Source organism: Lampris incognitus, chromosome 5 (assembly GCF_029633865.1).
Source record: "Lampris incognitus isolate fLamInc1 chromosome 5, fLamInc1.hap2, whole genome shotgun sequence".
Lineage (NCBI taxonomy): Eukaryota > Metazoa > Chordata > Actinopteri > Lampriformes > Lampridae > Lampris > Lampris incognitus.
This window is the reverse complement of record NC_079215.1, coordinates 21,148,078-21,170,663: the sequence shown is the minus strand read 5'-3', so window position 1 is coordinate 21,170,663 and position 22,586 is coordinate 21,148,078. Positions and strand designations below refer to the sequence as shown.

At 41.8% G+C, this 22,586-nt stretch overlaps 1 protein-coding gene across 5 annotated transcripts in view; it reads right to left on the bottom strand.

Moving 5' to 3' along the window:
- Positions 1 to 1,816: 1,816 nt before the first annotated feature.
- LOC130113506 (dynamin-2-like) overlaps positions 1,817 to 22,586 on the bottom strand; it is a 36,278-nt gene continuing 15,508 nt past the window's right edge. For 2 of the 5 annotated variants that reach the window (XM_056281125.1, XM_056281127.1), the window contains exons 13-20: positions 22,479 to 22,533; positions 21,385 to 21,495; positions 12,204 to 12,313; positions 11,976 to 12,087; positions 10,527 to 10,694; positions 6,002 to 6,228; positions 3,622 to 3,867; positions 1,817 to 3,290 (exon numbers count right to left, since the gene is read on the bottom strand). In XM_056281125.1, coding sequence (XP_056137100.1) covers positions 3,221 to 3,290; positions 3,622 to 3,867; positions 6,002 to 6,228; positions 10,527 to 10,694; positions 11,976 to 12,087; positions 12,204 to 12,313; positions 21,385 to 21,495; positions 22,479 to 22,533 — 1,099 coding nt within the window. In that variant the 3' untranslated portion in view covers positions 1,817 to 3,220. Of the gene's footprint in view, positions 3,291 to 3,621; positions 3,868 to 6,001; positions 6,229 to 8,372; positions 8,488 to 10,526; positions 10,695 to 11,975; positions 12,088 to 12,203; positions 12,314 to 21,384; positions 21,496 to 22,478; positions 22,534 to 22,586 lie in introns of those variants that run through there. The other 3 variants (XM_056281126.1, XM_056281128.1, XR_008810303.1) reach the window with 2 other exon arrangements.

Below are 22,586 nucleotides of genomic sequence, written 5' to 3'. Positions count from 1 at the left end.
CACCTCCGATATGCCTGGCCTTACTCACTTTTCTTTTACTAAACACGCAAAACGGTTTCCACAGACCTGAATGCCACACTAGGGTTAAATTTCATACATTTAGCTGAAACTTTATATGGACTATAAACCAGTTTTACTTTTTAAAGACTGCAAAGTCCACAAATATTCCACTTATCTTAATCATGTAAGTCACTGGAAATAAAGGAGAAAGCACCGAGGACAGGGTGAAGAGGCTGTATAAACTTTAGATCAGAACATACTCGATTTAATCAAAAGGTTGTAAATGACAGGAGTGTTTCATGCAACATCAATTTCAAAAAATGATTTGACCAATTATCACTGCCACCATCACAAAAAAAAGGCAAAACAAAATGGGTAAAAATGTATTGATCTATGATAAGCATGACAACCGAAGAAGCCACTTTACATCATTTCATTACATTTTTTCAAGAAAATTAACATTTTTATGGGGTGCGTGTTGATTCCGCTGGTCATACAGTTAGGTTGCTAGAAACGGAGTTAGTGTGGATACCATCTGAGTTTCCATCATCGCTGGTTGGTCCCAGCAGGGATGAACACGATTTGGTTTTTAATCAGTCACTGATCACGAGTCAGTAACACACACATTTGTACACACCGCATGCAAACACACTGACAAAATGCAAAGCGGGGATGGGAGAGGGTTGGCAAGAAGGAAACAAATTAAGTTTCCTTTATTACATGTATTAGCAAATGAAATGAAATGAAATGACAGTGTTCCTGATTGCTGATTAATCCCCATGGAGAAATTCCGTTACTGCAAATTAGCTCATCCTAGCTGTGATCTGTGCAGCTTAGAGCAGTGGGCTGCTGCCTTCATGCTGCACCCGGGGACCAACTCCAGTACTTTTCCCATGACCTTGGCCAGGGACACAGACAGGAGTATAAACCCTAACATGCATGTTTCTTTTGATGGTGAGGGAAACCCGAATACCCAGAGGACGACCTGGGATGACCCCCAAGGTTGGGCAACCCAAGGATTCGAACCCAGGACCTTTTTGCTGTGAGGTGACAGAGCTAACCACTGGGCCATCGTGCTACCCAAGTAGAAATAGAAAAGTGAAAAAGGTGGGATACATCATGGAGTAGGATTACATACCTTTTTACACCTTACTACCTGTATGCAATCCTTTACAGAGCTATAGATAGCCCAAAAATATCACCAATGGCAAACTTTACTGTTTCTGTTGGGAACACAAGACTTCTGTGGTTTCTCATGCCTCCCATCGTCACACCTGGGACATGTTTGCCTTCATGTAGACAAGTGAAACATACCTCATCTGTGCAAATTTGTTCACGCAATCTCTTATAAATGTGTTCAATTTGTTGGCTCTTTGGTGCAGCTAGGTAATAGAATATTTTCTTGTGATCTGAACATTAGGGTGATTAATGGTTAGAGGGGTGAAAGAAGAGTATTGCAGTGATATAACTTTGTTACATGAAAGCTTGTTCAAACATAAATATATGCACATATAAGCATACATATATGCTTAAGTGACCAAATTGAACAGATTATGTTGCTGATTATACTCAAGTTCCTATGGTTGACCTTAACCTTAAATTCATGGGTATCTTTTCTGTTTTGATGAGACAAACCACAAATCCCAATAACTTCCTTGTCTGTTTTCTTATCGATGCAAATAAGCAATAAAGTCATATAAAGTTTATAGCAACATGAGGACTTCCATTATCTGAGATCATGCATCATCATCAACATCATCATGAGTAACAGAAAGAAAATTTGACAGTAAGAGACAAAAAACGCCACATGTTGGTTTGTTCTACCCTTTATTTAGTCAGCTATTTTATACACTTCCTTTAAGCCTAAACCAATCCCTCAATAATTCATCTGTTTATTATGTGAGTATTTCTTCAAATGTTTCATTATCACTTTTACAGCAGAGATGAGATAATCTATGATAACCTTTCATGTAGGAGGCACTTAAGTGCATTTTTAAGGAATTTTACAAAAGAACAAGAATTCATTGCATAGGTAAGTAAGTGGTGGGGGAAGGCAGGTGGGTCAAGGTGTGTCTAAAGTAGGGGTGGAGAAAGTCCCCCCCCCCCAAACACGTGTATGACAGAAACACTCAATGAGACTTGCTCACTGATGCAATGGATCCTTCGGCCTTCCTCCTCATATAAAACTGGTCCATGAAATCACAAGAGACAAGGCTGACTGGAAGCCACAAATTGCAACTGTACTTGAAAACGTTGATGACCAAACTAATAAGTCACAGCCTTAAGGAATATGAATTTCAATGCTAACAGTGCAGGGTTAAATTTAATGTTAGCAAGCTCACAATATGGCTGCAGTGCCAAACAATGAAAAAAAAATCTTTACAATAAACTACGGCATAATCATATTGAGGTGTTTAGTGTGGAAAGATTTTGAAACTGACAAAAAGTTACCAAGTGTTCATTTGAACGCAAAAATAGCTTTAAAAAGGAGTGTGATTTTATTTTCTGTGCAATATGACCATTACTTATAAAGGTTGTAAATCATTTAATGTTTCCAGACACGATTCACTATTCAAAATAAGTCAGACAATATCAGATAAATTCAAGATAATCTGGTTTATAACTAGAAAGTAATTTAAGTCATCATTCACTCCCTTTTCACAACTTCTTGTTAGGAATTTTCAAAAAGTGACCATAAACACATAATCAAAATTACATACATAGGCCTTCTGAAATGCACGGAACTACAACAGCTTCATATGACCAATTACCATATTTCCCGGACTATAAGATGCTGTTTCTTTTCGGGTCTGGCTGGTCCTGCAATTTATATTCCAGAGCGACACATACAATGTGATTTTGTCAGACGAATACGCTGCATTTCAACTAAGGCCACTAGATGGTAATGTTTAATCTTGTGACTCAATTGAAAATACTGTCACCATACATAAATGCGACTTATACGCCGAAGTAATTTGTCCCCCCCCCTCCCTTGCAACAACACGTTTTTTTGCTGAGTGCGACTTATATGCCAGTACAACTTGTAGTCCAGGAAATATGGTATAATGATTATAAAGTAATAACATAAGTGAAATATATAAAAAATCTTGACTCCGCATCAGAAATAAAGAACGCAAGCAAATTGTAAACAAAGTCTGCATAAACAGAAAAATGAAATGTGTTTGTATGTATCAGTGTGTCTGTATATTAATATGTGCATCTAGTCAAGAAGGGAGGGTTCTGAAGGACGTATGATAGTGGGTCGATTGGGAGCTGCCGGTGGTCTTCTGCTGCAGGAAGAGAGAGAGAATGGTTGGGAGCACGTTGGGGTAAGAAAAAACATGCAAGGCAAAATTTTATCAACTAATCGTGCACCAATGTTTTCAACAACACCACTTCAGGCCCTTATTTTGTTTGCTAGCACATAGAAGAGCTCACCAAGACAGTCTCAGTTGTCTTACACTTCACATCAAGTGTCATCACAAAACCACAAACAGCAACGGATACAACAGTAAACGGAAGACACCGTGTTAGTGTGTGTGTGTGTGTGTGTGTGTGTGTGTGTGTGTGTGTGTGTGTGTGTGTGTGTGTGTGTCTTTGTGTGCATGTGTAAATTCTTACCTGGGGATGCCAGGGGGCACTCGAGCTGGTCTGGAAGGGATGAGAGGAGGAGCAGCACCAGAGTTCGGATCTGCCGAGTGAGCTGGCTGGACAGGTGGAGCACCAGGTCGAGAAGGGACCGGGGGCCCTGCCAATGCTGGAGAGGGGTTGAGAGGCGGAGGAGGACCTGGGGTGGGCCCCCTCACTGCTGGGGGCCGGTTGGGTGGTGGTGCTGCAGCTGAGGCAGGGCGGGACGCTGAGGGAAGACTGAGGACAAAAGGAGTACAGAGGGAATATTATCAAAGACTAAATTAATTCATTCTAAAACAATATGAGCAAAATTTAAAATATGCGCACCTAAACTGCCCGGAGAAAAACCACAGCTGATAGGAAGTGGCGATCACAGCAGATAAGCATCAAAGGTATTAGCCAACTTTGCTTTAAGGACATTAAAAGGACATACCTGAGTTTTTGCATGTTTTAGCCTCTTAACCTTTACTGCATTTGTGCTGATGATGATTTTGCATCTCATAAGTTGTATTTTATCGTTAACTGTACTGCTCATATTTTGCACTTATATTGTTTAGACTCTGTGCTTTTTATTGCTGATATTTCTTATCTCTTTTATGTATGCACCATTTTGAGGTCGACACACCTGCAATTTCATTGTGCTTGGCAAAATGTCAATAAAGTTCTTCTTGAACTGCAAATGGCATATACCAGAGCAAGTCAGCCAATACTTTGTGTTATGCGTACTTTATGTAATGTAACGTTTTCTAGTTTGTGTGTTGTTGCTGCTGAGTTCACACATTAATGTTACACCAGAGAATTTGCTTTGGAGGTGGTGCAAAGCGTTTATTGCACTTACAAGTGTCGTTGTCTTCAACTCAAGTAACGCTATCTTCACTTCACCTGGTTCACTCTCTCCTCTCTTCTGCTCTGCTCTGCTCCGTGTGTGTGTGTGTGTGTGTGTGTAAGGGCTGAGCCCCGCCCTTGTTGAAACACAGAGGGCAGAGGAAAGGAGAGAAACTAGCGCAACCATAAATGACAGTAACGGGTAGCATACCGGCATGTGAGTTTTTGTTAGGGTTAGAGCCGTCACCGTCCAAGGAAACAAAAATCTGCTACCCGTACTTCTAACTTGGTAAATTAGGTAAATAACGTAATTTGACTACAGTCTTCAACTTGAATGTACGTTTCTTAAAAGTTATAAGTGGGTTGATTAAATGTTATTTTGTTATCGCCAATCGTTCTGGACCTCTGACCTTGAATAAAAATCAGATGCAGACCTTTAAGTAATAAGTTCGAGAACCCCTGGGGTATACAGTACTTTAAGTAAGCATGTAAAGTTTATTTATACAGCACCTTTCACAGACAGAGTCACAAAGTCTCTGTCTTGTCTATTTACACTACTCCTAACCATTTTCAAAAGCACACCATAGTGTTTTATTTTTCTGTATGTGTTTTTCCTTCCTTCTCGGGAGTCATTTGTTTCCATTTATTTCAGTTCAGTATAAAAATCAACCTGCAGAAGCTTGGAACTTCCTTGATATGGGTAATCCATTACAGTGAAACAACATTATTCTTTTGGTCAACGTTACGCTATTGTTGTGGAACAACGCAGCTGAAAACACAAACTGTGCAAGTTCCAGGTGGTGTGTTCCAGTCTGGCAGACAGCAGATTTCTAAGAGTTGGCTGCTGAAAAGCACTGCATTCACGAGCTAAGTTACCGTAAAATAAAATCTGGGAGATAAACAATAATTAAACATTAACTTTGTGCAAAAGGATAATGTGAATTCTGTAGCTTCTCACAATTAAAATGATTGCTGTTCAGCAGTCGACTTTCAAAACTCAGACTTCTGAGTACACTGGAATGGACAACCTGGAAGACTTTTCACAAAAATCTGTGTATTTCACTGCATCGTCCCGTAACAACAGCATAATGTCAATTGGATTTTCACTATGATGGATTACTTATCTCAAGTAAGTTTGAAATCTCTGCAGGTTGATTTTCATACCATACTGACATGGACGGAAACCAACAGTTCCCAGTAAGGTAGGATAAATGCATTCAAAAATCTAAAACACTATGGGATACTTCAGAAAATGGTTGGCAGTAATTTAAAGTATGGCATTTGTAGTAAATGAGCTAAAACGTGCAAAAACACTGATATGGCCGTTTAAACTTTTCTTTAAGGTCCTCTGTACTGTCTTTTGTGCAAAATAGCAACAATTAACATCACATTATCTTATTTTAAGCAGTGAATATCAAAGTATATGTGTTTCATTACAATGGATACAGAGTTTGGAATCACATCCTCTGAATACATACCATCCTCTGTTCAGACACATCTATGATGTCTATGTAGGCTTCTGCGTCCTGATTTTCATTTTCATTACCTGGTATCCTTAACCAGCCAGCTGTCATCTACTGGTGGAGGAACGGGGTCAGAGACTGTGGTAGTGCTGATATCCCCGATAATGACCAGGGCCTCCTTCAGTGAGTGATACATTCTCAGCATCTCATCTCTCCTCTGGGCCTGCTCAGCCGACTCCTCCATCAGACTGTCCTGATTCCCAGCAGAATACAGATAGGCCAGCAGCTCTGAATGGATGAAGTCCTTAGCCTGGGGATGAGGGAGAACAGTGGAGAGATCAGCATGGCAATGCTAATGCTGGGAAATATGGAAACCATTATCACCATAATCATGGGGAATTTGGGGATAGGCTCCAGCATCCCCGTGACCCTGACAGCAGGATAAGCGGTTTGGATAATGGATGGATGGATATGTATCACAATATCTGTCAACATATGCAAAACATACCATATTTAAGAATGCAACTGAGGCTCATCACATTGAGCTGTTTGATAATGTAAAGTGTAACAACAAAACCAAAACTAATTTTCAAATAATTAGTCCCTCATATTTTGCACCGCATATTTTGAAAAATTTTAGGTAATCGATTCTCATCGTTATTAATTTAAACAACAAAATTGTGTATCGTAACATGACAATATCTAAATTTCATCCTGATACAATAGTATTGCCATACAATAAACAATAAAACCGAATTATTGGTCAGCCTAAGGTAGGGTCCTATGACAGAGAGTGTGATTGAGATATATGAGCTTCAGCATTTTGACACCATTTTTAAAATTCAGTACTATTTCATGACCTTATGTAGAATGACAGAACAGATAAATCACAACAATAACGCTCAAAATATATGAAATGACAGTAACTCTACATAACACTGAAAACACCAGTGAAATATTTATTCAGGCTTTCTCTTCCACACCCGCCCTCTCTCGGATCTCAGTCAATGAGCTTGCAGATACTTTCAATTCTAAAATTAGAGATGTTATCGATGCCATTGCACCCGCTAAGGTGAAGGTCATAAAGCTGGATGCAGGTGGCAAAAAACAAATCTTACTGCTCAATATGACATTCAAAAAGAGAGACTGCGCATTTATAATTTGGAACTGAGAAATGAAAGGTGGTCTCACGTCTCTGAAATCATTGCCAAATCAATAATAATGTACCTGCCTTGTTTGCTACTGTTGACAGCCTAACAAACCCCCCAGTGGCAGTAGCCTCTGAATTTCTATCTACAGGGGCCTGCAATGAATTTGCTTCCTTCGTCAATGAAAAAATTCAGAAAATTAGACAGGCAACCGGTGCCTCCATACTAGGTATAGGGCATGTGTTGTCCTTAAGTCCACCTAAAATCAATTCAAATAGCATGTCACAATTTGATCTCATCAACCATAAAAACTTGCGGGACATTACACAACATCTGAAATCTTCCTCCTGCTGCCTTGATATTCTGCCAACAGGCTTTTTCAAAAATGTTTTCAACTGCATGTCCTCAGATCTTCTACAAATTGTCAACACATCTCTTCTCTTGGGTCTCTTCCCACAGGCCCTGAAAACTGCAGTCATCAATCCACTCTTAAAAAACAATAATCTAGACACATCACTAATGAACAGTGAAAGGCCCATATCAAACCTCACTTTTCTAAGTAAAATAATCGGAAAAAGCTGTTTTTCAGCAGCTCAACAACTTTTTGGGACTAAACAACAGTTTCAATGTCTTCCATTCATGATTTCGACCACACCACAGCACTGAGACTGCTCTTGCTAAGGTCTTTACTTAAACACAGACGGTGGCAGAATCTCAGTCCTGGTATTATTGGATCTCAGTGCTGCGTTTGACACAGTTGACTATAACATATTACCAGACCAATTGGAAAACACATTGGGACTTTCTGGCACAACATTAAACTGGTTTGAATCCTACTTAAAGGACAGGGACTACTTTGTGTCTATATGTAATTACAAATCTGAACATAAAAAAAATGACTTGTGGAGTTCCCCAAGGCTCCATTCTGGGGCCGCTTCTGTTTAACATCTATATGCTCCCACTAGTCCAGATTATGAAAAACAACATAATATGTTACAATAACAATGCAGACGACACACAGGTTTGCATAACCATATCACCAGGGGATTATAAACCCATACAAGCACTACGTAAATGCATTGAACAAATCAATGATTGGATGTCTCATAATTTTCTTAAATTAAACAAAGACAAAACTGAAGTAATTGTATTTGGAGCCAAGGAAGAATGATTAAAGGTCAGCCCTCAGCTATAATCGGTAATGTTAGAAATTACGAACCAAGCCAGAAATCTTGGCGTAGTGATGGACTCAAACCTGAATTTAGATAGCCACATTAAGACAATTATAAAGTCAGCCTACTAGCACCTGAAGAATATGTCAAGAATTAAAGGATTTATGTCTCAGCAGGATTTGGAAAAACTTGTCCATGCATTTGTCTTCAGTCAATTCGACTACTGTAACAGTATCTTTGCAGGTCTTTCTAAAACAAAAAAGAAAAGAAAATCAATCAAAAAGCTGCAGTTGATTCAGAACGCTGCCGCTCGAGTCCTTACTAAGACCAAAAGAGTGCATCACATTACTCGAGTCCTGAGGTCACTACATTGGCTTCCTGTCTGTCAAAGAATTGATTTTAAAACTCTGCTCTTGGTTTATAAAGCACTGAATGGTTTAGGGCCAAAATATATTTTTGTTCTACTGCTACACTATGAACCATCCAGACCACTCAGATCATCTGGGACAGGTCTGCTTTCCATCTCCAGAGCCAAAACTGAACATGAAGAGACAGCTTTCAGTTTTTACACACTACATACACTCACTGGCCACTTTATTAGGTACACCTTGCTAGTACCGGGTTGGACCCCCTTTTGCCTTCAGAACTGCCTTAATCCTTCGTGGCATAGATTCAACAAGGTACTGGAAACATTCCTCAGAGAGTTTGGTCCATATTGACATGATAGCATCACGCAGTCGCTGCAGATTTGTCGGCTGCACATCCATGATGCGAATCTCCCGGTCCACCACATCCCAAAGGTGCTCTATTGGATTGAGATCTGGTGACTGTGGAGGCCATTTGAGTACAGTGAACTCATTGTCATGTTCAAGAAACCAGTCTGAGATGATTCGAGCTTTATGACATGGCGCGTTATCCTGCTGGAAGTAGCCATCAGAAGATGGGAACACTGTGGTCATAAAGGGATGGACATGGTCAGCAACAATACTCAGGTAGGCTGTGGCGTTGACACGATGCTCAATTGGTACTGAGGGGCCCAAAGTGTGCCAAGAAAATATCCCCCACACCATTACACCACCACCACCAGCCTGAACCATTGATACAAGGCAGGATGGATCCATGCTTTCATGTTGTTGACGCCAAATTCTGACCCTACCATCCGAATGTCGCAGCAGAAATCGAGACTCAGACCAGGCAACGTTTTTCCAATCTTCTATTGTCCAATTTTGGTGAGCCTGTGCGAATTGTAGCCTCAGTTTCCTATTCTTAGCTGACAGGAGTGGCACCCGGTGTGGTCTTCTGCTGCTGTAGCCCATCTGCCTCAAGGTTCGACGTGTTGTGCGTTCAGAGATGCTCTTCTGCATACCTCGGTTGTAATGAGTGGTTATTTGAGTTACTGTTGCCTTTCTATCAGCTCGAAGCAGTCTGGCCATTCTCCTCTGACCTCTGGCATCAACAAGGCATTTTCGCCCACAGAACTGCCGCTCACTGGATATTTTCTCTTTTTCGGACCATTCTCTGTAAACCCTAGAGATGGTTGTGCGTGAAAATCCCAGTAGATCAGCAGTTTCTGAAATACTCAGACCAGCCCGTCTGGCACCAACAACCATGCCACGTTCAAAGTCACTTAAATCACCTTTCTTCCCCATTCTGATGCTCGGTTTGAACTGCAGCAGATCGTCTTGACCATGTCTACATGCCTAAATGCACTGAGTTGCTGCCATGTGATTGGCTGATTAGAAATTTGTGTTAACGAGCAGTTGGACAGGTGTGCCTAATAAAGTGGCCGGTGAGTGTATATGGAACAAACTCCTGGAAAACTGCAGTCTGCTGCAATTCTCAGTTCTTTTAAATCTAGGCTGAAGACTTTCCTCTTTGCCACTGCCCTCTATTAAATAAAACTTGAAGCTTCTGATTTTCATCTTACACTGCAATGACATTTTTACTCTTTTTATTTGTTTTTAAATGTCTTTTTATTGGCTTATATTGCTTCTCTTAATGCCTTTCATATTTTATGAAAAGCACTTTGAATTGCCTTGATGCTGAAATGTCTTATATACATAAATTTGCCTTGCCTTACACATAACATGTAGTAATAATGCATCAGCTGGAACTGAACAAAGACGTTTCATACTTTTCTCAAAGTTTTCAGCTATTCATGACCTAGAAATTGTTAAATTAATTTTCCATATTTTCATTGATTTCCCAGACATGTAAGAAAACCTATACAGTGGGTTGATGGTGTGACACCAAGGTAGACAAAGAGACAGAGCAAGAGTGATACCTACACTGTTTATCATGAGATGCATGATGGTCTTGGGCATAAGGTCTCTGATTGACTTGTTGACGATGCCAATGTAGGAGTCTACCAAGTTGCGGATGGTTTCCACTTGACGTTCCAGCTGGGGGTCCATGGACACACTGTCTCCACTATTTATTAACTCATCATTGTCTGCCTGTGGCCAAGGATGTGACAGAGGGAACAGTGACAAGTGTTGATAATGGGAAGGATGGGAAAGGGAAAGCGATTTAACACTTTAATTGTTCTTTTAGGAATCTGATCTTGTGTCTTTTTCTTTGCCTGCTTTCCTGTTTGTGTGTGTGTGTGTGTGTGTGTGTGTGTGTGTGTGTGTGTGTGTGTGTGTGTGTGTGTGTGTGTGTGTGTGTGTGTGTGTGTGTAAGCAAGAGAGACAGCAAGACACAGAGCGTGGGTGAGTGTGCATGAGTTTGTGCATGTGTTTGAGGCCTAAGCCACACCAATAGCTGATCCACAAGTGCTGGATATAAACTGACAGTCCTGATATTTGGCAGCCTTGGACATATTCACACATCAGATCTTAAAACACTTACAGACTGCAGACATATGCCAAAAGGCAAATTACATTAATCCCTGAAGTGATGAAATAAATAAATGGTCTGTGTGGCTGAAATAATGCTTTATGCATGCCCAATTTTTATCAAACTACATTCTAGATATAACTTTCCTTACTGTGTGCAAATAAACCAACTAAATGTTCATGGGCTTTTAAAGCAACAATATGTAACTTTGGAAAAACAAGCAAGAGTGAGTAAATCTTGAAAGAACACAACCAACAAAAAAAAAATCCACCCTCTCTCTCTGCTTTCTACTTCCCTTCCATAACCAGGTTCATGCATGTGCATGAGTTTGCCGGTCATAGCTGGCAAACTCATGCCCTGTCATTTATAATCTGTGCATGCAAAAAATATTTTTTTCAGCGAATCTTTTAGTTGCACCTACAATGTTGTTGTGAAGCACATTTGTACTTCTAGGTGAAGTATATATTAAGATAAAAATCCCTATTTCCAAAGCACTGGCACTTAGTTTGTCCACCTCTTCCCAAGTAACCCCATGAGGAGAGTAAAATGTATTGCAGGTGACAATCTAATGATCTGTTCTTATAAGGCACTGTTTTACTTAAAGGTGAAGTGTTCATACAGATAAAGATTTCATTTTGTATAAAATCAAGGTAAAGCAGATGGGAGACACCCCTGTTGTAAATGGGGCTTCACCCTGAGAAGTACCAAGCATACGAGTCAAGTTACATGCACAAAATTGATTGACGGCCAGGGGGCAATGCCCCTTCCCTTTGAGCATCTCTGATTGGTTAGAAGGACAAGACTCACTCACAGTAGACTGAGTCAGTGTGTACATGATAAGATAGGTTTTGGAGTGAAATTCAAACAAAAAAACCCTTACATATTGAAGCTTTAAGTACCTGGTCTTTCTCAGGGTACACACCAGCTCTTAGGAAGGAAGCCTTCCAGCTGTCTACATCCTCCTGAGTGTCACAGGCCAGCTCTATCTGTCGTAGATCTTTATACACATTCCTGTAAAACACGTATTCACACGCACACACACACACACACACACACACATATTTAATTAAGACATAAGTTCAACACAATATATGTGCCACATTTACACCCATGCATAGCATACACACCTCTGTTCAGTGTTAAAAATGGCAAAGACATGCTTGCTGGACATAAAGCCTTTTTCCACATCTCTCAGCTTCAGGTTGTCTAGAGGCAGCATGTATTTCTTCTCCTTTTCCTGTTGAAATATTTACAGTCTCATTAGGCACAAGTCACGCTTTCAAACCAAAAGCACACACCAACAGACACACAACCTGTTTGAACACTGTTAACCTTTGCTGTATTTATGCTTTTACACTTTAGAATCACTAGTACAATACTTTAAACCCAATTTACAGTGCATTACCATAAAATGCATTGCATCATGGGATTTTTCTTTTTTGAAACTACATGATGTGCCAGTTTTGACTTTACAGCAAAGTACCTTAAAAGTGTAAAGGTATTGTAACGTAAATGCCTTGTTAGTTGGCATTTACAAATACTGCTGAGTTAAATGCTTTATTGTTTTAGATGGCAGGTTAAATAGCCTGAATAACATTTTTGTTTAGATGGCAGATTAACCTCATGGCTGAGTTAATTAGAGTTAACTCTATATAGAATTGTTCTTGGTGGGCATGCCATTTTGGATTGTTTGTACAGACCACATTTCATATATATATGTGTGTGTGTGTGTGTGTGTGTAGCGTTTTTTTTTTCTTTCCGGAAACCGTCAATGGTGTTGATAGAAGTGCTCAACTAATGAGGAGCGGAATATCAATATAGATGTAGGAAAAAAAAAACGTTTAATACATAGCAGTACAAGCTTGTTTCATGCGTCGTGCACTCATCAGCTGCTAATGTCTATATCTATATCTATATCTATATATATATGTGTGTGTGTGTGTGTGTGTGTGTGTGTGTGTGTGTGTGTGTGTATAGACGGTAGGGAAAGTGCTCAACAAATGAGGAACAACATAATCCAGTGAGTCAAGAAAATTCTTTATGACACAGTACAAGCCTGTTTCATGCCATGAGCAATATCAGCTCTCTCTCTCTCTCTCTCTCTCTCTCTCTCTCTCTCTCTCTCTCTCTCTCTCTCTCTCCGCACACACACACACACACACACACACACACACACACACACACACATATATATATATATATATATAAAATCCAGTGAGTCAAGTAAATTCTTTAATGAACAGTACAAGCCTGTTTCATGTCATAAGCAATCTGTCTATTAAAGAATTTACTTGAATCACTGGATTATTTGTTGAGCACTTTCCTTACCGTTGAGTGTTTCTTTTAATGAAGTTTTACACACACACACACACACACACACACATAAAAAGATAGATGTAGGAAGAAAACTTTCATACATAGCAGTACAAGCTTGTTTTGTGAATTGCGCACTCAACTCATCGACGCACGAAACAAGCTTGTACTGTTATGTATTACCCAAGTTTTTTTTCCTACATCCATCTTAATATTCCACTCCTCATTTGTTGAGCCCTTTTATCTGCAACATTAAGGTGTAAAAAAACGGTATATATATATATATATATATATACACACACACACACACACATACATACATACATATACACATACAAGGTTTTTTGTTTATTTGTATAGCCCAAAACCACTAGGCAGTCCCAAAGGGCTTTACAATCAGTACAATACACAACAATAAACATCATATGACACCCTCTATTGCTGGACCCTTGTTATTGCTGCTATCTAATTCTAGCCAAGTAACAGGGTCTTAAGCTGTATAAAGAAGCTGCATTTATAGTGCATGATGTGTCGAGAAAACACAACATTTCTAAGAATGTTTCCAGTCTGCTGTCCACTAGGTGGTGAACATTGACGTTGTCATTATATCTTGGTACCGCCTGTCTGCTACCCAGACAACCATTAACCATGCCTCTTTACAAATTTCCTGTTTTTGGTTTGCCGGTCTCACAAAAGATTAACAAACAGTCCTTCTTTAACCCATCCTGTTAGACTATGACTCAATCAGCCCATCTTGTAAAACGGGGGTTATCTTTATCAACCCAATCTGAAGCGATGAAGAGGTCAATCAGACATTTACTTAGAGCTGGTCTGCACAAGCCTTCACCATTCAGTTTCTGTCTTTGCATTTTAAAACAATTTAGAAGAGCATCCATCCATCCATTAACCAGAACGCTTATCATGCTCTCAGGGTCGCGGGGATGCTGGAGCCTATTCCAGCAGCCATTGGGCGGCAGGCGGAAAGACACCCTGGACCGCCAGACCATCACAGGGCTAATTAGGGTGTGTAGGGTGTAAATGTGATCTGTAGTGTGGTGATGTGGTAGAAAGCCAATCTGACCTTTGCTCAAAATTAAAAAAAAATCAAATACTGTAAAAAGAAGAAAGAAAGAAAGAAAGAAAGAAAGAAAGAAAGAAAGAAAGAAAGAAAAAGAAAAGTAATAAGAAGAAAAAAGAGCACAATGTAAAAAATAATTTTGGCACCATAGATTGTCATTACTCATTGTTCAGATTAATTTTGTGCTACGGTGTCTCTTGGGGCATCCCTGGTCAAATTAATTAGGCCCTGACAATCCCTGCCTTGCTGTGATACTGTGTCAGAAGTTACAAACTGATCTAAGATGGGTACCTAGCACTTTGTGTGTGTGTGTGGTGGGAGTTATTGGTGCCGTATGTATTAAAATGAAATCAAATCATATTAAGTCACTGTCATTTAAAATGTCAGTTTGTTCCAGAAATGTACTTCTCCTCCCCCATCTGATGTTTTGCCTGTGTCTGATCTGTGAATTTATTCCTTTTTTGTCTGTTGACATGTTTACCGCACAACAGCGCAAGCTGTTGCTGTTTGTGGAGTTAGACATTGCAAAATAGAGGTCAGCTCTCTGGCTGGCATGTAATTAAATTGACTAATACTGAATTAGCTGCTAGTTAGGCCTGAGCATTAACATAGTGGGTTGATAATAAATTACATGGATGGGAGAGGTTGAGGCAAGGGTATGGGGAGGCAGGTAAGAGACATTTACTTTATATAATGACACCCAACTTACAGTCAGTTAATTATAGTAGGTTAAACATCAATATCAACAAATACATCGCCTCCCTGGTATGTTCTTCATGCTACATGTGTGGCACGTAAAGCACTTCTATATCTAAATGAATTGTTGCAGTGGTATATCCTAAATGTTTGATGCATTCATGCAAAGACGTAGTTATGGCTGTGGCAAAGTACCGCCACAGTCTGGGTTCCCCGGCACAGCGTTACGGGCAAAGGTGGTGGTTAAGGGCTAAACATGCCGTTTCTTAAAGCTACAGAATATAAACATGCTAAAGTAAAACCAAACGTCTTGTGTCTTTAACTGGGTGAGAATGGCCGCTGCATGTTGCGCCCTTGGCTCTTACTCTCTTCCTGTCCTTGATGCACCTTCATTTGGGATGTGGACTCCACTCAATCTGCCGTGAGCGGAACAGACTAACTCAGGGGAGGCAGCTCACACCTCACTCCACCGCAATGTCTTTTTTTTTTCTTTTAATATTTTTTTTTGAATTGTTTTTCCATTATATAAAGAACCCAGCCACTGAGGATGCACAAGCCAGTGCATTCTTAGTGCCAGTCCCAAGCCCGGATAAATGGGGAGGGTTGCATCAGGAAGGGCATCCGGTGTAAATCTTTGCCAAATCAAATATGCGAATCATAAATCAAATTTCCATACTGGATCGGTCGAGACCCAGGTCACCAACGACCGCCACTGGTACTGCTGGCCAGTAGGGTGCTGGTGGAAACTATGCTACTGTTGGGCGAAGAAGAAGAGGAAAGCATGTGAAGAGGCAGAGGGAGAGGAGGAAGGGTAGGAGTGTGGAGGTGAGAGTCAGAACTTTGAATGTTGGCACTATGACTGGTAAAGGGAGAGAGCTGGCTTATATGATGGAAAGAAGAAAGGTAGGTATACTGTGTGTGCAAGAGACCAGGTGGAAGGGGAGTAAGGCCAGGAGCATTGGAGGTGGAGTCAAACTCTTCTACCATGGGGCGAATGGGAGGAGAAATGGGGTAGGGGTAATTCTGAAGGAAGAGTATGTCAAGAGTGTAATGGAGGTGAAAAGAGTGTCAGACAGAGTGATGAGTATGAAGCTGGAAATCAAAGGTGTATTGATGAATGTTATCAGTGCATATGCCCCGCAAGCTGGGTGTGAGATGGAAGAGAAAGAAGAATTCTGGAGTGAGTTGGATGAAGTGGTGGAGTGTACCCAAGGGGTACAGAGTGGTGATTGGAGTGGACTTCAATGGGCATGTTGGTGAAGGGAACAGGGGTGATTAGGAGGTGATGGGTAGGTATGGTGTCAAGGAGAGAAATGCGGAAGGATGGGCATCCGGGGGGGCAGGGGGGTGGGGTGGCGGTCTATCCTGTTGCCTACCAACATGGGGATCGGTGGTTAGAATCCCTGTGTTACCTCCGGCTTGGTCGGGCATCCCTACAGACACAGTTGGCCGTGTCTGCGGGTAAGAAGCCAGATGTGGGTATGTGCCCTAGTTGATGCATTAACGCCTCCTCTGGTTGGTCAGGGCGCCTGTTCGGGGGGAGGGGGAACTGGGGGGAATAGCATGATCCTCCCACATGCTATGTCCCACTGGCGAAACTCCTCACTGTCAGGTGAAAAGAAGCGGCTAGCAACTCCACATGTATGGGAGGAGGCATATGGTAGTCTGCAGCCCTCCCCGGATTGGCAGAGGGGTTGGAGCAGTGACCGGGATGGGGGTAATTGGCCAAGTACAATTGGGGGGGGGGGAATCCTCAAAAACAAAAAAAAGAAATATGGAAGGACATGGTGGTGGATTTTGCGAAAAGGATGGAAATGGCTGTGGTGAATACATATTTCAAGAAGAGGGAGGAACACAGGGTTATGTACAAGAGTGGAGGAAAGTGCACACAGGTGGACTATATCTTACGTAGAAGGTGCAATCTGAAAGGGATTGGAGACTGCAAGATGGTGACAGGGGAGAATGGAGCTAGGCAGCATCAGTTGGTGGTTTGTAGGATGATTTTGGAGACCAACAGGAAGATGAGAGTGAAGGCAGAACCAAGGATATAATGGTGAAAGTTGAAGAAGGAAGACTGTTGTGTGGAGTTCAGGGAGGAGTTAAGACAGGCACTGGGTGGTAGTGAAGAGTTGCCAGATGGCTGGGCAACCAACTGCAGAAATAGTGAGGGAGACAGCTAACTACTTGGTGTGTCATCACGACAGAGGAAGGAAGACAAGGAGACTTGGTGGTGGAATGAGGAAGTACAGCAATGTATACAGTGGAAGATGTTGGCAAAGAAGAAGTGGGATAGTCAGAGAGATGAAGAAAGCAGATGGGAGTACAAGGAGATGCAGCGTAAAGTGAAGAGAGAGGTGGCAAAGGAAAAGGCGTATGGTGAGCTGTATGACAGGAGGAGAAGGAGAAAAGGACTTGTACCGATTGGCTAGACATAAGGACCAAGCTGGGAAGGATGTGCAGCAGGTTAGGGTGATCAAGGATAGAGATGGAAATGTGCTGACAAGCGAGGAGAGTGTGCTGAGAAGGTGGAAGGAGTACTTTGAGGGGCGGATGAATGAAGAAAATGAAAGAGAGAAGGTTGGATGATGTAGGGATAGGGAATCAGGAAGTGTAGTGGATTAGCAAGGAGGAAGTGAGGGCAGCTATGAAGAGGATGAAGAGTGGAAAGGCAGTTGGTCCTGATGACATACCTGTGGAGGCATGGAGATGTTTAGGAGAGATGGCAGTGGAGTTTTAACTACACTGCTCAAAAAAATAAAGGGAACACATAAGCAATGCAATGTAGCTCCAAGTCAATCACACTTTTGAGATATCAACCTGTCCAGCTAGGAAGCAACACTGATTTGTGAATCAATTTCACCTGTTGGTAAATTGTCTAATTTCCACCAGGTGGAAATTAGACAATTTGCAAGACAACCCCTATAAAAGGAATGGATTTGCAGGTGGTGGCCACAGACCATTTGCCTGTCCTCATCTTTTCTGGCCGATCTTTGGTTAGTTTTTCATTTTGCTAGTGCCCTCACCACTAGAGGTGGCATGAGGCGGTATCTGCAACCTACAGAAGTTGCTCAGGTAGTGCAGCTCATCCAGGATGGCACATCAATGCGTGCTGTGGCAAGAAGATTTGATGTGTCTCCCAGCACAGGGTCCAGAGCATGGAGGAGGTACCAGGAGACAGGCCAGTACACCAGGAGACGTGGAGGGGGCCGCAGGAGGACAACAACCCCACAGCAGGACCGCTATCTGGTCCTTTGTGCAAGGAGGAACAGGAGGAGCACTGCCGGAGCCCTACAAAACGACCTTCAACAGGCCACTAATGTGCAGGTTTCTGCTCAAACAGTGAGAAACAGAATGCATGAGGATGGTATGAGGGCCCGACGTCCACAATTGGGGCCTGTGCTCACAGCCCAACACCGTGCAGCCCGATTGACCTTTGCCAGAGAACATCTTGGTTGGCAGATTCGCCATTGACGCCCTGTGCTCTTCACAGATGAGAGCAGGTTCACACTGAACACATGTGACAGACGTGAGAGAGTCTGGAGACGCTGTGGAGAACGTTCTGCTGCCTGCAACATCCTCCAGCATGACCGGTTTGGCGGTGGGTCAGTGATGGTCTGGGGAGGCATATCCTTGGAGGGCCGCACAGACCTCTACGTGCTAGCCAGAGGTACCATGACTGCCATTAGGTACCGGGATGAGATCCTCAGACCCATTGTCAGACCATATGCTGGTGCAGTGGGCCCTGGGTTCCTGCTCATGCATGACAATGCTCGTCCTCATGTGGCCAGAGTGTGTCAGCAGTTCCTGTATGTCGAGGGCATTGATGCTATGGACTGGCCTGCACGTTCCCCAGACCTGAATCCAATCGAGCACCTCTGGGACATCATGTCTCGTACCATCCGCCAACGCGATGTCGCACCACAGACTGTCCAGGAGTTGACCGATGCCCTGATCCAGGTCTGGGAGGAGATCCCTCAGGAGACCATCCGTCGTCTCATCAGGAGCATGCCCAGACGTTGTAGGGAGTGCATACAGGCACGTGGAGGCCACACACACTACTGAGCCTCATTTTGAATCGTCTTGAAGAATTTCCACAGAAGTTGGATCAGCCTATGTTCTCATTTTCCACTTTGATTTTGAGTATGATTCTGAATCCAGACCTTAATGGGCTAATGATTTTGATTTCCATTGATCATTCTTAGGTTATTTTGCTCTAAACACATTCCTCTGTCTAATAAATAAAGATTTTCAGCTGAAATATTTCCTTCATCGAGGTCTATATTGTGTTTTTAGGTGTTCCCTTTATTTTTTTGAGCAGTATAGATTGTTTAACACAATCTTGGAAAGTGAGAGGATGCCTGAGGAGTGCAGAAGAACCATACTGGTACTGATTTTCAAGAATAAGGGATGTACAGAACTGTAGCAACTACAGAGGTATAAAGTTGATCAGCCATAGCATGAATATATGGGAAAGAGTAATAGAGGCTAGGTTAAGAAGAGAGGTGATTATTAGCGAGCAGCAGCATGGTTTCATGCCACAAAAGAGCACCACAGATGCGATGTTTGCTTTGAGACTGTTGATTGAGTACAGAGAAGGCCAGAAGGAGTTACATTGTGTCTTTGTAGATTTAGAGAAAGCATATCACAGGGTGCCGAGGGAGGAACTGTGGTATTATATGAGGAAGTCGAGAGTTGCAGAGAAGTATGTTAAGAGTGGTGCAGGATAAGAATGAGGGAAAGAAGTGTGACAGTGGTGAGGTGTGCGGTTGGAATGACAGATGGGTTCAAGTTGGAGGTAGGATTACATCAAGGACTGGCCCTTTCTGAGCCCTTTCTTGTTTGCAATGGTGATGGACAGGTTGGCGGACGAGCTCAGGCAGGAGTCTCTGTGGACTATGATGTTTGCAGATGACATTATGATCTGTAGTGAGAGTAGAGTGCAGATTGAGGAGAGCCTGGAGAGGTGGAGGTATGCACCGGAGAGAAGAGGAATGAAAGTCAGTAGGAGCAAGACAGAATACATATGTGTGAATGAGAGGGAGGACAGTGGAATGGTGAGGATGCAAGGAGTAGAGGTGAAGAAGGCACATGAGTTTAAATACTTGGGGTCAACTGTCCAAAGTAATGTTGAGTGCAGAAGAGAAGTGAAGAAGAGAATGCAGGCAGGGTGGAGTGGGTGGAAAAGAATGTCAGGAGTGATTTGTGACAGAAGGGTACCCAAAAGAGTTAAAGAGAATGTTGTGAGACCAGCTATGTTATATGGTTTGGAGACAATGGCACTGATGAAAAGACAGGCGGCAGAGCTGGAGGTGGCAGAGTTGAAGATGCTAAGATTTTCATTGGGTGTGACGAAGAAGGACAGGATTAGGAACGAGTACATTAGAGGGACTGCTCAGGTTGGACGGTTTCAAGACAAAGCAAGAGAGGCAAGATTGAGATGGCTCGGACATGTGTGGAGGAGAGATGCTGGGTATATTGGGAGAAGGATGCTGAATATAGAGCTGCCAGGGAAGAGGAAAAGAAGAGGTTTATGGATGTGGTGAGAGAGGACATGCAGGTCGCTGGTGTGACAGAGGAAGATGCAGAGGACAGGAAGAGATGGAAACGGATGATCCGCTCTGGCGACCCCTAACGGGAGCAGCCGAAAGTAGTAGTAGTATTTTCCATTATAGAAAGACACACCAAAGTAAAAATAAAAACAAAAACATAAAAAGATCTGGACTGCACTGTCTTATCATAGAAGTGTGGTTTTACTAAAATAATCTAGCTTTAAGTTCCGTTCCTTCTTGAATACACTGTTCTTTCTCAGTGTGAACAAATGAAATCATTTGTTGAATTGTGAGCAGGAGTGGTGACTCTTTGAAGTGATCTGAATTTTAATCTTATTGAATATTAATTTTGGTAAATACTAATAAAAGAAAAACTTAAAACTTGACAGTAATTTACAGTAAAAAAAATAAGCATAAATATACAACAGGCTACTGTTTAATAATAACACAGTAACAGCAATGACGTTAACACAGTGGCAACAATATTGCCAGTGTGTTATCATAACAGGGTAAAAAAAATATTGCACAACAGTAGCAGTTACGGTATCACATGCTTAATCATGAAACATCATTATAGTTATGTTACTATTAAAGATCATTACAGTATCGTACTGGCAACAATACTGCAAGTATGTTAACTGTAAAAAGACATTGAAAAGGATTATGAAGTACCTCTTCATCCTTGTACCAGGAAAGAGACTCGGCAGTCAGAACAAACCAGTAATCCTTGGAACCTCCTTTCATGATGCTAATGTTAATAGTTAGCCAACCCCGGCGAATCACCTGCAAGGGGGAGAAATAAACAGTTCACCACATATCTTATCTCTGGAGGGTGTCTGAGCAAGCCACAAGAACAGAATGCAAGTGTAATGGCAAAGGCACAAAAAAAACCCCTCTCTGATATTTCACTTGCATAATCAAGACACTTTAATTTACATTGTATATCAGTTGAAAGAACTATGTAATGCCACAATCAAAAACAGCACAACAGCCATGCAAAATTAGAAAAAAAAAGAAACCACAGCTTTACCACAGTTATTAACCAAAATCAAGTCCAACTGTATCAAAAAAAAAAAGACAGCATAAAAGCAAAGACACACAAAAATAAAAATAAAAATCCACAGACAAAAACCGGGGCTGACAGACTCTAATGAAATATCACCTTCTCTTCATCCCTGGCTTTGCCAGACTGAGAGACAAGGAAACACAATGGACAGACACTCAGGTCAAATAAGTAGACCTTTATTTAGTCTGCCATCATATCCTAGTCTGGGCGGTGAGTTCCTCACTCCACTCGTGTTCCCTCTTCATTGTTTAGGAGCACAAACTTCATTTCTCTACATAATGACATTTGTTTAGGAGCGCAATCTTAATTTCTCTACATAATGACATTTGTTTAGGAGAGCAAACTTCACTTCTCTACATAACCACTGACACCTCAATCCCTCAGACAGGGAGCCACAAGAGGAGGGGTAGAGGGCATGGTACTTACAAATAGCTCTCCTTAAACCAGAGAGAGGAAGGAAACAGGGAAAGGGAAAGCGGGATGGAGGGAAGGATAGTAATAGAGGGGAAAGACAGAGGGGTTAAGAAAAGTTAACGCGAGTGTAACGAAAGGACAGCAATGATAGGACGGATGGGCTGAAAAAAGGAAAAAAGATAAGGAAAAAAAAGAGCAGCAGTCAGAAACAGATTCTATGACCCTGTAGTGGTGTAAGAGACCTGCTGCGGGCGGTGTGGCTGTATGGCAGGGGGATGGAAATTACCTGATTGGGCATTACCCTCTTCTTGGTAGCATTAGCTGCGGTCCTTTGCTGAGCACTGCAGAAGGGACATTACATGTAAGCAACACTGAAATTCCCAACACATCACAG